The 15,387-nt window shown below is 34.1% G+C and overlaps 5 protein-coding genes across 5 annotated transcripts; 1 reads left to right on the forward strand and 4 right to left on the reverse strand.

Annotated features, from left to right (window-relative positions):
- Nucleotides 1–1,515: 1,515 nt before the first annotated feature.
- LOAG_00477 (hypothetical protein) lies at nucleotides 1,516–1,959 on the reverse strand (the record flags this gene model as incomplete). The annotated part of the gene is made up of 2 exons (XM_003136017.1): nucleotides 1,516–1,625; nucleotides 1,845–1,959. The coding sequence occupies 2 exons, from the start codon at nucleotides 1,957–1,959 to the stop codon at nucleotides 1,516–1,518; spliced, it is 225 nt and encodes a 74-aa protein (XP_003136065.1).
- Nucleotides 1,960–2,814: 855 nt separating this feature from the next.
- Nucleotides 2,815–4,456, reverse strand: LOAG_00478 (hypothetical protein). Its single transcript, XM_003136018.2, has 4 exons — nucleotides 4,106–4,456; nucleotides 3,700–3,783; nucleotides 3,363–3,494; nucleotides 2,815–2,991 (listed from the first exon to the last, which is right to left on the reverse strand). The coding sequence occupies exons 1-4, from the start codon at nucleotides 4,136–4,138 to the stop codon at nucleotides 2,878–2,880; spliced, it is 363 nt and encodes a 120-aa protein (XP_003136066.1). The 5' UTR covers nucleotides 4,139–4,456; the 3' UTR covers nucleotides 2,815–2,877.
- A 233-nt stretch (nucleotides 4,457–4,689) lies between these two features.
- Nucleotides 4,690–8,316, reverse strand: LOAG_00479 (hypothetical protein). Its single transcript, XM_020445444.1, has 6 exons — nucleotides 7,704–8,316; nucleotides 7,311–7,512; nucleotides 6,855–7,015; nucleotides 6,117–6,266; nucleotides 5,475–5,684; nucleotides 4,690–5,192 (listed from the first exon to the last, which is right to left on the reverse strand). The coding sequence occupies exons 1-6, from the start codon at nucleotides 7,872–7,874 to the stop codon at nucleotides 5,052–5,054; spliced, it is 1,035 nt and encodes a 344-aa protein (XP_020304098.1). The 5' UTR covers nucleotides 7,875–8,316; the 3' UTR covers nucleotides 4,690–5,051.
- A 2,661-nt stretch (nucleotides 8,317–10,977) lies between these two features.
- LOAG_00480 (hypothetical protein) lies at nucleotides 10,978–11,933 on the reverse strand (the record flags this gene model as incomplete). The annotated part of the gene is made up of 2 exons (XM_003136020.1): nucleotides 10,978–11,557; nucleotides 11,725–11,933. The coding sequence occupies 2 exons, from the start codon at nucleotides 11,931–11,933 to the stop codon at nucleotides 10,978–10,980; spliced, it is 789 nt and encodes a 262-aa protein (XP_003136068.1).
- A 1,615-nt stretch (nucleotides 11,934–13,548) lies between these two features.
- LOAG_00481 (hexokinase) lies at nucleotides 13,549–15,116 on the forward strand (the record flags this gene model as incomplete). The annotated part of the gene is made up of 2 exons (XM_003136021.1): nucleotides 13,549–14,705; nucleotides 14,849–15,116. 2 exons carry the CDS (start codon nucleotides 13,549–13,551, stop codon nucleotides 15,114–15,116), a joined length of 1,425 nt encoding a protein of 474 aa, XP_003136069.1.
- Between the last annotated feature and the right edge of the window lie 271 nt (nucleotides 15,117–15,387).

Consider the following 15,387-nt stretch of genomic DNA (forward strand, 5'->3'; position numbering starts at 1 on the left):
TATTATTCCTTAAATGTTCAATTAGTTAATTAAAAACTAGACTCTAGCGCTTATTCATATTTTCAACTTAGGAATGGTGAAGCATGCGGAAAATTCCGGTGGATGAATAGTCTAAAATATAGCATATGTAAAATTTTGGTGGATGAATAGTCTAAAATGTAGCAAAAAAGCCTCTCTCTTTTTCCTCGTTTTTGCTCAATAATTTCTAATAAGGAGAAGCAAAACTGGAAATTCAATTTCAAAACTCTATAAACATCTCATTATTTTTTTTTTTTGCTTTATAATAGAAATCCCTTTCTTTCATCATTAAAACAATTCCCGTGTATCGATCAGTCAGCAAATCAATAAGATGGAATAACTCGAAAATTTTTCAAAAAATTGCCAAAAAAAAAGCAAAGGAAAACAATATAAGAGAATTAAAATAACGGAAAAAAACTAGAATGATAAAATATATATTTGGTCAATAAAAATAAGTAAAGCAAAATAAATAAACCAATCTTATTTGTTAAACTGACCATTTAGCTAAACTGTGACTGAACTTATTAACAAAAGGGAATAGCTTATGCCTTGAACTAGATGACTATCTTAGACCAGCAGTTTATTAAGAACCAAGAGCTCAGAAATGCATCTATTTTTCACACGAACAAACTGTTCAAATCTCAGCATTTTATAAAAAAAAAACCTTCCCAGTGAAACAGGCTTCCGATTGGAGTTTAATGTAGATGAACTAATCATCACATCGGTGTACCAATTTCAACCTCTTATAAATGTTACCGTCAATCCAGAAGAAATTGTTCCTTACTTCACGTGTAGTATATCAAAAGGACAAGGACTTTTTATCATACGATGGCAAAATCTTAAAAAATATAGAAATGTTCTCATTCCAACCAGACTTGGAATAATGACGAACTCGGTGTAGTGAGAGAGAGAGAGAGGCACAAAGACAGAAGGGTAGGGAAGACTGGTACGATAAAAGTTATATAAGTGTTCTTGAATTGATGAACAGGACTTCGACATATGCTCAACTTCAATAGTTTAATTTGTAAATTAACTAGTACATATTTTATAAGTGAACCAACTTTTAGCAGTTACCAACTACCTCCCAAACCTAGCTAAATAAGGAATACATTAAGCATCTGGAACAGTGGACCAGTTTCCGTAGTTTCAACAAGTTACTATACTATAAAAAAACTACTAGAAACAAAAACTACTAGGTCATGAAATCGAATTAGAAGTGTTAAGCTAATACGAGCATTATGGAATATAAATTACGAACAGAAACAAAAATGGTCAAATAATTTACAAGACGAGTTGGAAAATCTTTATTTGTACTGGATCTTGAAAAATATTCAATTGTCCTGCAATTAACCTTCACAAACTTCAGAAACAGTAATAGTAATACACAGTGGATAGGGATACTGAACAAAAAAAAGTACGAATATTACAACATATAACAATTTTTTTTCTAGAAATAATATAAAAGCGTAATATGTGAATAGTAATGTAGAAGCGTAATCATTTCTCTAAAGGATGATAATCGAGCAGCTTGACAATTAAATCAACATGTGACAGAAGCATTCTTCGGCAACAATAACGGCGTAAATTTAATGCATCGAGAGCATCACCTGAAATCAGAACAAAAAATTCATCCATCAAATTTGTCTAAGTATTGATGATTTTGTCTAGGCACAGCAATACACATCTTCATCAAATTCTTCCTAGCACAATAATATCGGCAATAATTTAAATTCTTTCTAGTAGTTGTATTTCGAACTCCAGCTGATTTCAATTCTTAACTTTGAATTTTGAAACAAACTTCACTTCAGAATCAGCTATGAATTTACCACTGAATAAGATCACCGCCTTCACAACTTCCAATAATATACTGAATCCAAAAATCTGAAATGCTGAATTACTAGCCTTCTGAATATTCTGCTTGCAGCAATCCCAGGTAAGCATCCCATTTGTTACCAATAACCTTACCACACGTGAAGCAACGTATCGGTATAATCATTTTGCACTGTTTTCCAAAATATTTCTATAAGTTTAGTTTCATATACAAAAAAAGAATAAAGAACGTGAAGACAAATCAAAAGTTTATGGGATACAGTCGAAACGTTAAATAGTTGAAGAAACGTTAAATAAATTAACACAAAACAAGCCTCCAGCTGTGAGAAAAATAGCAACTTTAGACGTGATGTCCCCCCGTGGTGATTGCTCGCAATTTGACATTTAATGGCAAAGAATCTAAGGAAAACCCACATATCCGACTGCAGTTCATCCAATTCCTAAGAAGTAAATGAACTTACAGATAGTCAAAGGACCTCTATACACTCATCACTATTATTTATTATTCATCATTAAGAGGAATATCCCTGGCTCATATTTCAATGTTATTTGTAAATGTTTCATATATGCAAGTGTTTTCACACGAAGTTAAATTCGTGACTTTATGTTGCTCATGAACTGTTTGAAGCCAGAAATGAATAGCAATTAAAGCTGGCATCTAATGTCTAAACGTTGTAGAAGGAGACCGGTTTAGTATGATGATCAGACACACAACATACCAAAAGAGTGGTATTAAAGAAGAGACAGAGATACAAAGAGAATAGAGTTCGAAATCTGTACAAACTAAAAGCAGTGCCCGGCATGAAACCTTTTACGTTCTAGCCAACCTGATGTACCACCATTGTTGACATTATAGCTAAACGAGGATGAACAATCATATTTCAAGAACTAAAAATGGAAATAATTAGGTGTAAACTTTGAAAAGTACAACAAAAAAGTTCGAAATTTCAAGCTTTATTGAAAATGTTAATGAAGCAGAGTACTAAATGCGGAATTTATTAGCGACAAAATTACACAAAGTAAAATTAATCATGGTCGCGATTGCACTAATTCTCTAATGTTCTTCTCTGATTCGGCTAAATTCTTCTCCAGATATTTCCTTTGATGATCGATTGCAGCTATTTTTTCTTCTGCTTTCACAATCTACAAATGAAGTCCTCAAAATAATTGGACAATCTCCAAAATAAAGTTTATATTAGGATACATGAAAATTTCGACTATTCTGAAATGATTTCTCCATTCAAAACCTTAACAGCTATTGTGAATATAAACTCTTGCCCAATAACTCGAGCTAAAATATGGTCGACATTATTATAAAGAAAATCATAGTCGAGTGGCCTACTCAATATTAGGTAGTTTTAGAAAAATTCTACGTTACCTTCCAGGAGACGATGAAACGCCCATTACTAGTTGTTTCAAAATTAACTGCATTTTACTAATAACAATGCGATGAAGGTATTCTCCCAAATTAAATGAAGCAAAACTAAAATATTTTGAACTTTCTACCAACTTACTTCTTTTTCATGCCGTGCGATCTCCGACTCCACTGTTCCTTTGGCAAATATTCGGCCAATAGTCATATATACAGGGGTGTTTTTGTCCAACTCCAAAAGTTGTGTTTTGGTTAGCTCCGCTATCCGTCGTTTCTAGAAATAGCAAAATGAAATATGTTTTTTATTTGCAATCGCCTGTTTTGCATTGTTGTTCCAATATAGAGGAGAATATAGGCTCGAAAATGGTGCCAACTCCGGCCGTTACTAAACCGTCGCCTTGAAGCACGATAAATCAGAATCTGTTACTATATTAAATTATTTTTTGAGCAAAAAATCTTATATGCGAATGGCAAAATACCTGCTCCTGTTGCCTCTTTAATGAATCACCAAGTTGTAAACGACGATTTGTGTCAACCACCTTGATTTGTAACTCTCTGAACGCCTACAATTGGAATTGGGAAATCATCACATTAGTTACGAAAAAAAGAAAGACTCTACATGCATGATGAATGAAGGTGGATGTCACATTTTTTTTTCAAGAATAAACAATACAAGCGCGACACTTGTATTACGAACAATCCTTCAGCATGCACAATCGCTGTAGTATAAACAATCCTTTTTATCCTGCTTTTTTGCTAACAAAATTACACATACAGCATTCCAACACGAGGTAAGGCTTAGCAGTGAATTAAATCAATATTTACTAAATGTCAATCAACACCAACACTGAGAAGAATTCGACGCTTATATGAGTATGAACATACCTTCTTCAATTGCGTCGAGTAATCGTCTGCCATGATTGAAGGCTAACTGAAGGTAAATCTCCACTAAAACTTAAAAAGCAACACATTGTAAGTCACAACCAACATAGCTAAAATAACATCCCTTCAGCTTCTCGTCTACACTATGCTCTCCCAGCCGCAATTATAAGAGTAGGCAAAATATTTACAGCCAACTTGGCATCAATTCATCCAAGTCAAATACCAACTATCAAATTTTGATGGCAAAGAAACAGTTATATTTTAGCCAGTTGAAATAACGCTGGGATGCACAACTCACTTTTTTTCAAACTTCCACGAAACACTGCAATTTACTCAAAGTAAAACTTGACGCACATTACTCCACCTTCTGTATTAAAACCTCACAAGTATTTGATTGCCTAGGTAAAACGATGGTAAAAAATTCTGGTTTACAAAACTGAACCCTAACAAACAGAACCATGGAAACAGATTACATTTCACACGAAATGTAAGGAACTAGAAATTTGGTGCTGATGTAATCACATAGGTTTGGAAAATTAACCCGAACGGAAATAATTTATTTAATCATGGAAAATTAAAAAATAAGATCGGAAACAAAATAACACATATAAATTGTTTAAGACTGTTTGTATATTTTACTGACAAGTAAAGTTTCAAAAACGTTGACCTATGGAGATAACATTCGTGAACAATCTACATTAAAACTCATAAAATGTACAAGAATCTTAACTATATCAAATTCAAGTATTACCGCTGTGGGCAAATCATAACATGCCAATTGTTTTGTGGCGTTAATCTGGAGCATAAGGTTGCATCATTCCAACAGCCTTTGGCAAATAAAGCTGTTGCTCTTTATAATAACGTTATAAAGACGAACATTACAATTATTCAGGAATTATACAAGAAGGTACATCGAAGATTAAAACATATAATAAAATATGCAAACAAATCAAGTATACTTTGCGATAAAAGCACATAAATCATTAAAAAGAACTCGGTCGATCTTTTTGATATTTTTAGCCACTAACTGATACGCCAACAACTTACTGATGAAATCAATCGTTTCGCAATCCTGATCACAAATTAAATCCTAGAACCAGAAATACACATATTACGAGTTAGTTCACAATGAAAATACAATAACTACAACAGTGGAATGTATGATCTTTCAACCTCGAAATCTCCTTTGATTCCATATAATCTTCTAAGAAAAGTACTCAGTCAACCCAAATCTCGATTACAAAACCGACTGAAGTATACAAGTATATGCAACTTGAACTCAAAAGACTTTGTTGAAAATCCAAATTACAAATTACATCTAATTCGAACTGAAATACAAATTCAAAAACATAAAGACAAAAAACAAGCTAACGTTCTTTTTCACCGTATCCTCAACAGCCATCGGTTCATCGCTTCTGGCAACATCATTGCTTTCGTCCATCGTAGCAGAAATATCGAGTACGGAAAATTTCTTCTCTGTTACTCCAACCTGTACATCTTGTGAACCGTCATCAACGACACGCGCATAACATGCAAGGACAGGATAATCAGGGAAGTACACAAGTTGTGGAGCAACGTAAACCTAAAAAGATAGCAGCATATAAAATAAATCGTCCTTTGAAAAAAAGATATCATTTCTCATCTGTACATTAAAGCTTGATCAATTCTATAAACAGAAGTAAAATCTTCATTATCAAGTGCTTAAGCAGATGGTATCATCTTCATTATAAATATTTATGAACATTAAAATTGCTTCAATATTCAGTGTAACAACATGCACGTTTTTCAAAAAAAAAAAACGCTAGATGTTAAACCGATTTTCTATCCGACGAAGTCACTCACTGATCAGATTGCCGATGGTCCGAATTGCCAGCGATTTCTAGAGTTGTTAAGAAGTTCTGAGAAAATGTTCAAGTACGTTTCAACATTACCGGATCGTTATCGACCTGTACTAAGACGATATGCTAATTTAAATCTGCAGAAATGTTATGGTACCATCGGTAGAATGGCTCACCTGAATGGCTCGAGCTTTTTTCAAATCTTCTTCACAAACAGTGTGAGCAAAATCAAATGAATGAACATATGCAAAGCTTCTGTCTTTATTGTGTCTATCAAACAACTGTAAAATACAAATGTTTTTTTCCTTGAAAGCATGAAATCGACCCTGAAAATAGACAAAAATGAATGCAACATCGGTACAAAGCATCCTACGACTAATCTATTGTTAATGAATCAACATTAATTCTATTTTTGTCTTTCACCTAAGTACTGAAAGTCAGAAGTACGTATTTACAGCAGTACTTAACAAATGTTAAAGCACTGAATTAATTGTATGAATGCATTCTGGTGGTTTCAATGGCGTTTCTCAGTTTCCACGGATGTTCCGAAATGAATTTCAATATTAAGATATGCCATAATTTTTTAAATTAATCAAAAACCACAGGATACTGCACTTTTGGTAATTAGTACATTTCCACTTGTACCCAAGTTGTGATTAAATCATAATCATTCCGTATTCAGTAATGTACTAATTTAATTAAACCTAATGTTTTTGTAAAAAGTTTCCTCTGCTTTCCCTTTTCATTATTGTTAAACTGCATATTTTCTTTTTATCCAAAAAGTTGCACTAGCCCTAGAGACAGCTAACAATAACGGAATCATCAAATTCTGTACGTATATGCAACTTTGGAAATGAATTTTCCTTACCATGTAAACTTGTCGAAAAATCATCAAAAGTTTCAATTTAACTTACCAGGCATCGTCTGATGCATCGGTTGAGCTTTGGGTCGTCGGAATCCTCGCGTCCAGCAGTCCGAGCTTCCCAGAACGAATTGAAGTTATCTTCGCATGGCACAACTGATATAACACCGCAATGTATCCAAGTAAGCGGACTTGCATTAAACTTCTTGCAAACTGCAGAAAACGATTTGCAAGTACATGAAGGAAGGCAAATGAACTTTGTGTTTTGACAAAACAAACTTCCCAAAGTTACTAACTCCCATCAAGTCACTCTAGGTTATGAGGAGTAATCCAATTATGCTCAAAATCAACAGACTGAAGTTTTTCGTCTAACAAAGCGCGAGGTTTGTGGTAGATTCCTTATTTGTGCTTTCCTTTACTGACTAATGTCACATTTCTGAGAACTGAACAAAAATTTAGTAAGTATAGATGATGAATGCAAAAAATCTATAGCATATCGATAACCAACGAGTTTTATTCAAATATATGCGACCCAAATGTGGGCTGAGTCCAACGCAACTTCCAAACGTGATATTCCCTGTGAAGACTGGTGTCTGGATACGCAAATTTACTGCACCCGTCTTAGAAACTGAGGTGCCTGTGGGCAACAATTCATCGATAACTTTTGGTTCCCCGGCATCAACAAAATTACAGCAGGTACGCCCATATGTCTGAAAAGATATATGCAAACGAATCACAAGGAATTCTCTAATTGATAAATGCAACATGAAAAATGTACGCATCCGTAATTACTCTTGCTGACAAGCTTTAATTCCGAATAACTAGTGTTCATTCCAGTTCACAGATGTACAAGGCAATCATTCAACACACCCCTCACTGATCAATGTCACATCCCACTTACCAAAATAGGTTCAGTGTTTGGTTCAATTTCAACTGAAAGCCAACTGCTTAATTGTACCAAATCCTTGTCGAAATTGCGCGAAATAAGTACACGTCCATAACCGCTTGCATGAATAATGCCATAATTCATCCCCAGATCTACGCGAACAACAACACCAAAGGCCACTGGCATAGTTTGTTCACCCGCCTTTCGGAAAAAGAAAGGGACTTGATTTCCCCCTCCTCAAAACTGCGACCATCCATTGCATTTTATCGAGATGAAAACAGTAAAGAATATTGAAACATATCGAAAGAGCTATGCTTTCCTCATGATAAAGGAGAGTGAAAAACTTCTGCACTAAATTTCATGTCTCTGTACTACTAGATTGACTTGAAGTACCACACCTCTTTCACTCCATTCATGGATATTCCATTACCTTTGTGTCAACTTCACTGCTTCTCAAAGAAACATTAACAAGAACTACAATCTACACACTTATCGCCATCTTCCAGTCTTCTAAATTGCAGATTCTCTATAAAACGTCCATACCTCAAAATCTATATTACTGCATCCCTACCATTATCTCTGAATTATTTCAGAATTATATCCACTTGCACGCATACAAATATAAGATATGTATTACATGGGATGTACTTTATGGGCAAAATAACTATGGTGTATATTTTATTTCTTTTGGCGCAACAGTGGAAACTTCTGTCAATTAAGCGTAAGGCTAATAACATGGAAACAATCATTAGACAGCATGAAAATCAGACGAGCAAACAGCGATGAATAGAAGAAATGAACGAGATAGCTAGCCTCGCCCGCCTTCCAAACAATGCCTTCAAACTCTATTTGATTATATGTGAAAAAGCAGAATAATCAGAAAATAAAATATTTTAAGAGATAATTCTCTTTTGTTACTGCAAAAAATTACGTTTAAATCCTTTTGGTGCTTTCCAGCGTAGTTACGGAAATAAACAACATTGTCTCAAATAGATAAGAAGAACGGAGGTTATCTAAACATGAATATCCTGATTTAAACTGAAGGCGATTCCAGTTCACAGGTATATTTCAGGACTCATTTCTTCGGCTCCACATTAATCACTTCTTCGCTTGCCTGCGCTTACGCTTCAGCCGACGCATACGCTTTTTACGCCACTAAAAGTATGCATAATAGAGCCACTACAAAATAAGTCACTTCACAAGATTAATGTCGGCATCTCAGGTTCCGCAATAATGATCAAGTCTCCTTCAAATGTATTCTACATTTATATTCATATATGAAGGTTGAAAAATGTTAGTGATAGAAAAGATCGTTATAATAAAGGTTAATACACTTTGACTGTGATCATGTCTGGAAAGACATGTAAAATAAGCTGAGGGCAGTGAGAAGTTTACCAAGTCAGGAGAAAACTTCCCCTTCTACTCCAACAAAAACACATGTCATTATCCTATACAACTGTAAGGTCAAAAAACCACAACTCCCTAAACAAAAATAAAAAAAGCAAAACCTTGTCTCTCATTGTAGTGCACACAATCGACTACTTTCCTCCGAGCAACCAGTACCAAAGTAAAAACTTTGTAAAGTTTTTAGTCAACTGAACCTGGAATGGTATTGAAATGAGGTGGATCGTCACGTGAGATGACAATGTTGAAGACCGACCTCTGTTATTTTTCCCGATAGACAGTCATGAAAAATAACAATATCGCTCACGTCCAATAACTGTAAACGCACCACTGGGACCACAACCAGAACCCACCATGCACCGAAGCAACCAATACTAGCAGGAATAAAAGCCTACAACACCAACCATCTTTCCCAGCTTCTACCGACTCCCGTGCTAGGACCGCTGCTGATTTGTTACAGCTCGAAATTCTTTCGAATCATTTTTTAAAGAATTAAGAAATGTGAGTAACAAGGGTTCCATCTTTTCAATAAGTGTGTTTAACAGTAAGTGTGAGAATAATAGTCTCCGAAGTTGGAAGAAGGATAACCAAGAGGTCCCAGTGGAACATCACCGATAATTCCTGTTCTTTATTCGGTACTGATTGTAAACTTTAATTCCATGACAGATGACAGATATTGCGACATCTCAGGTGCTTAAGTTAAATCGTTTTGCTACTAATGGCATGAAAATATGAATCCATGCGACAAATGCTAATAATAATATTATTATGATGACTAACATTACTTTCCTGTGACATCACCTAAACATCTCGTTCCGTCGACACTCGACTCACTTGTTTACTTCTAATTTATAAATTTATGCGTCTAAACGAAGCATCGGTCTAATCTTACAAAGAAGAGTGAAAAATTCACTGAAAGTAATAAATTTTAAACCATACGGTTTGAGAATTATTTTCAATGCAATTATAATTTCAAAAATATGCAGAAAGAGTTAAGGTGATCAGTTGTGAGTTATTAATTACTTGACAGAATACAATAGTAAACGCATTTGGAAGAACATTATCTTTCAGAACACTAAGATAGTGTTCTAATTAGTCTTAGAGGTATTCACTGTCTTCATCTTATCGAATCTTTTAATTCGATTTTGATAGTGACATCGCTGTAGTATGAGGGAAGGCTCGACATACTTGTACAACAATTACCAACCGAGCTGAAAAGAGAAAAATATAACACAATCTTTATAACGCATCGAATTATCAACTAATTTTTGGACGCCATTTCCTTCAGCCGTTGCAATGGATGTTAAGGCATTCTATGACACAGTGATGTTATTGTGCTATGCCATTTAGCCAATGATAACACAATCTATATGCAATTAAAATTTCACCATTCGCGACAACTTTTCAGGATCTCATGTGTGAGATTTTCCTCCCAATAATATCTTTGCTATGATCGTCCATTTTTCTCCGAATGAAAATGGATGCCTCATTTTTTTACATATTTTGACTGAGTGAAAACAAATCATCATTCCAACAACATCATTCCACCGCCAACGTTCAAAAATACTCAACTGATTTTTTGTTTTATTTAACAGTAAGTTCTTTGTGATCTTTTATAAGTGTTCCTAAGAGATTTAGAAGTACGGATGCTAACCAAACGGAAGAACTTTTGGGATTATGTAATATAAAGTTTTAGATTTGTGAATTGCTGTATGAAATATTTGAGATTCGATTAATGTATGGTTAAAAAAAAATTGCGGTGCAGCTTGACAAAGTTTTCCCCAATTTGAACTTTACACTTGTCACCCTGATTCAAACGAGCGCTCTAACTTTTGTTTTAATTTGACTTTTACTTTTTTATTAATTATTTTATTTCAGCAACTTTTCAATCCTGTCTGATATTGATTCTCTCTTTAACTTGAAATATTTTCCTTTTGTCACTCATGATCTGTTTGTTTTGTTTCGATTGAAACTGAAACTTATCGGCTGGCTTGAAAAATGTCATTGGCTCAACAATTTCCTTCATGTTCTTTGAATATCTGATTTCTTTAGGTTTTATATTTTTCATTTCCCTCCATTTTTTAACATTTTCTTCTCTAGAGGAAAGGAGAAATGTTGGGGCCTCAGTATTGTTTGAAAAATCATAGCTCGACGGATTTGCCAACTGCTTCGATTCCAAATTATTGTACCCGGAATCTTGAATAATCTCTTCGAAGACACTTGGATCGGTTTTTCCAGGTTTCTTTTTTTTTCCCTTTAGTCTTACTTCTTCCTGTCGTAGATGTCCTTCGGAAGCAATAATGGAAGAGCCAGCTGCGAAACGGTGATGAAAAACGACGGATTCACTTTGTGTTTCATCTAGTTCTTTAGGTTCTTGGATATTACGCCATGTTTTATCCGCCATTTCTTTCGAACTTAGCCCGCAAATACTCTCTTTACTTGATGTTAAACACTGGATATCTTCCCTGCAATTAAAACAGTTTCGATGAAAACTTGGCAATTTTTGATTAAGTAAATAATAAACAGGTAATTAGCTGGACAAGGTGGAACTTTATTTCGTGGAAATGAGCACTATATTATTCCTCATGAGTATATTGTCTAAAAAACTGAAATTAAAAGAAAGAATTTATACTGGAAAGTGATATCTTTGAATGTTTTCTGTATTTTGTATTTGAGATTTGTTACTGCGCCTGTCAGTGCTGTGATGTCTTTCTGGAAAATTCGCAGTTCGCAATTGGTTGCAGAAAATAAATCTAGTTTTTGTAAATAATGCAGGGCGATTGAAATATTTTCCAGCAATTCCGTTACTTCAATCTGTAATGTATCAAAAGTGGTAGTCATTGAATATCTCACCAGATTGGTTCAAAAAGTAACGAAACTTCAAGAGTAGCTGCGAATATATCTTGCATATTTCATTATCATTATTGAGGTGAATAATTTAGGGAGAAAGTTTCTGTATGACTCAACAAATGAAACTTTCAAGTTGCCTTAAATCTACTATTCTTACTTCGAGTTCCACGACTCCATATAGTTTCGGGCATTTTACTGATCGACCCAGCTGAGCTGAAGGTTTAACTGAATGTTCGTAATATTGTTTCAAGCTGTAACAAACTGATCAGATGATGAATTTGTCTCAGTTTACCTTCCAGTTATACTTCTTAAAGCATATCCGCATGATGGCAAAAACTGGAAATCCAGTTAGTGAGAAACCATATGACAAAATATAGAAATGAGGTTGGCTGAATGAATGGAGCAAAAATTGAACCAACCCAGCCATGACTGAGAGTAATAAAGGATTAAAATAAATTTGAAAATAAATAATTTTTATGCAAAGCAGCCAAACTGAGACCTCTGTCTATTTTTCTTTTGAAATTTTTCACTTAAAACTCAGCAATCTTTTTTTTGCTAACGTTTAGATTTTATTTTTGGTTTTATTGTATTAACAAAGTGAAAAAAAAAACTGATGAAGAAACAGAAAAAGAAATAAAACTAAAAAGAATGGGAAAAAGAAAAAAAGAGAAACAAAAAACAAAAAAAAATTGGTGGAAAATAGTTTCCGAAAATTAGGAAAATGAAAAAAGGGAAGAAATGAAATAATCAGAAATAAAATCTAAAAAACCTAAAATGAAGCAAAGAAAAACAATGAATGGATCAAAGAAAAGAATTAACAAATTTGTTAATTTGTACTAATTTATTGCCTTTTTTGTATTTGCTTTTTTTCATCTTTCTAATTTTGTTTAGCTAATTTTTCGCATTTTACTTTTTCTGAATAACTTCGTGTCTTTGGTGCAAATTTAACGATCAGTAGATACATTCTTCATTCATTACTTAATTCGAATTTTGTGCCATTATTAGGTATCTCAGTGATCAGAAATTCATCCGGAAAAAGATCTACGAGACATTTGTTTAATTCTTCTAGAAAAATTGGCATCTATTAGATATACTTCGCATTTTTTGATCAATAGGATTTACTTTTATGTATCGTGAAGTCATTTATTCAGTATTTATGTAATAACGTAAAAGTTCATTTATAAGTTAAAAAGTTATTTTTTCCAATCAAGCAATTAAGTTGATGTTTCGTACGATGTAATTCAAAATTATCTTCAAACATTATATGTTTAGTGCAACAAAGGGAACCTGCGCTTCATGCTGAATATTCCTTAAGTTATTCCTGCACTTGCATATTGCAAATATTTCTCGGCTTGAAAAAAGTGAAAGAGACTGAAAAAATTGATTGATAATTTATTTTTGAATTCGTATTTAATATGCAAATTTCTGGTTACTCAAGGAAAAACCGAAAGATATTGGAAGACTCGATTCATTTCTCTTATCTTCCTTAGACAAGGTGGGTTAGACAGAATTTGTTTAATCAAAAATGAAGTTCGATTTCTTTTGATATCTTTCAATTAAAATTTGAGATATCTTTCATTTGTAATTTTTTAGCAAAACAAGGGATATGACTCGTGAAACATCATTATCTGGCCAAAGAAATGATGGTCAGTTTGAGAAAATTCAGGAATTTTGCAAACCATTGATATTGTCTGATAATCAATTAAGACGTGTTATGCAAGAAATGCACAATAAAATGGAAAAAGGATTGAGCGATCAACCTGGTGTGAAATCGTGTCTGAAAATGTTGCCGTCGTTTGTAAGAGCTGTTCCAAATGGTACCGAGAAAGGAGATTATTTAGCCTTGGATTTAGGTGGCACTAATTTCCGCGTTTTGCTTATACGCTTAAGTGGTACCGAAGCTGAAATTATGGGGAAGATTTATAGTGTGCCGGATGCTATGATGAAAGGCACTGGAATTATGCTTTTCGATCATATTGCCGCGTGTCTGGCTAATTTCATGGAAGATAATGACCTGAAAGGTGCAAACAAATTACCACTTGGTTTTACATTTTCATTTCCCGTGTCACAAGAAGGTTTGACATCCGGAATACTAATGCACTGGAGCAAGGGATTTAGTGCAAGCGGAGTACAAGGTAAAGATGTGGTACAGTTGTTACGTGATGCATGTAATCGACGTAAAGATATAGATATAGACATCGAAGCTTTACTGAACGATACAGTTGGTACCCTAATGGCATGCGCATTTAAAGAAAATACGTGTCAAATTGGAGTGATTCTTGGAACTGGTACAAATGCTTGTTACATGGAAAAATTGTCGAATTGTCCGAAATTTAGGAAATTCAAGTTTCATGAAGATAAATATCCGAAAGAGATGGTTATTAACATGGAATGGGGCGCATTTGGCGATGATGGGTGTTTAGATTTCATCCGAACAATTTACGATTCGCAAGTGGATGAACGAACGATTAATCCAGGATTTCATGTATTCGAAAAAATGATTTCTGGGATGTATATGGGTGAATTGGTACGTTATGTATTAGCTTATTTAGCTAGAGAAAAGCTAATATTCGACGGAGATTATGACTCCATATCTCAACCGCACTGTTTCCCAACCAAATATGTATCCGAAATCGAAGCTGAACAGGGCGACGGTAAGCTTTATCAGAAAACAATACAAATTCTGGAAGATATCGGGGTGGAACGTGTTACGATTCAAGACTGTGAAATCGTGGCCTACGTTTGCTCGGTGATTAGCACAAGGTTTGGATTTAATCGTAGCTCAGAATTAATTAGAAAGTATTACAAATTTTGAATGATATTGATGTAGAACGTGTATCAACGAGTAAAATTTAATGAAACTCTAATTATCTATTTGCCTCTCGGAAACCTTCGTCGGATTTCAGGGCAGCACATCTCACAGCAGCTGGAATTACTTGTCTGTTGAATCGTTTACAGAAACCGTATGTTACAGTTGGTATCGATGGGTCCTTATTTCGTTTCCATCCACATTTTGCCAGAATTATGGACCAAAAAATTGACCAGTTGTTGCCAAAAAATTTAGAATATCAACTAATGTTGTCAGAAGATGGAAGTGGACGTGGTGCAGCGTTGGTTGCCGCTGTAGCAAGACGTATTAAACGTGAAGCACGTGAAATGAGTAGAAAAAGTTGAGCTTAAGTTTTCATCAGATATCCTGATTTGTCAATTAAAATATATTGGTCTTCCAGGAAATTGAAATTAAAAATTAGAATTAAATTAGGAATTGAAAAAAATTGAAGTTAAATTAGGAATTCTACATTTACGACTAATAATTAACTAAAACATAAAGGTTTTGATATATGCACACAAAAATTATACCAATAACTACTATTTGAAAGATCTTGAAGTAAACTGGAGAAGTATCGTTGGTTACGATGCGTAGAGTGCACAAAAAACTATAAGA

Source organism: Loa loa (genome assembly GCF_000183805.2).
Source record: "Loa loa unplaced genomic scaffold supercont3.155, whole genome shotgun sequence".
In the NCBI taxonomy this organism is placed as follows: Eukaryota; Metazoa; Nematoda; class Chromadorea; order Rhabditida; family Onchocercidae; genus Loa; species Loa loa.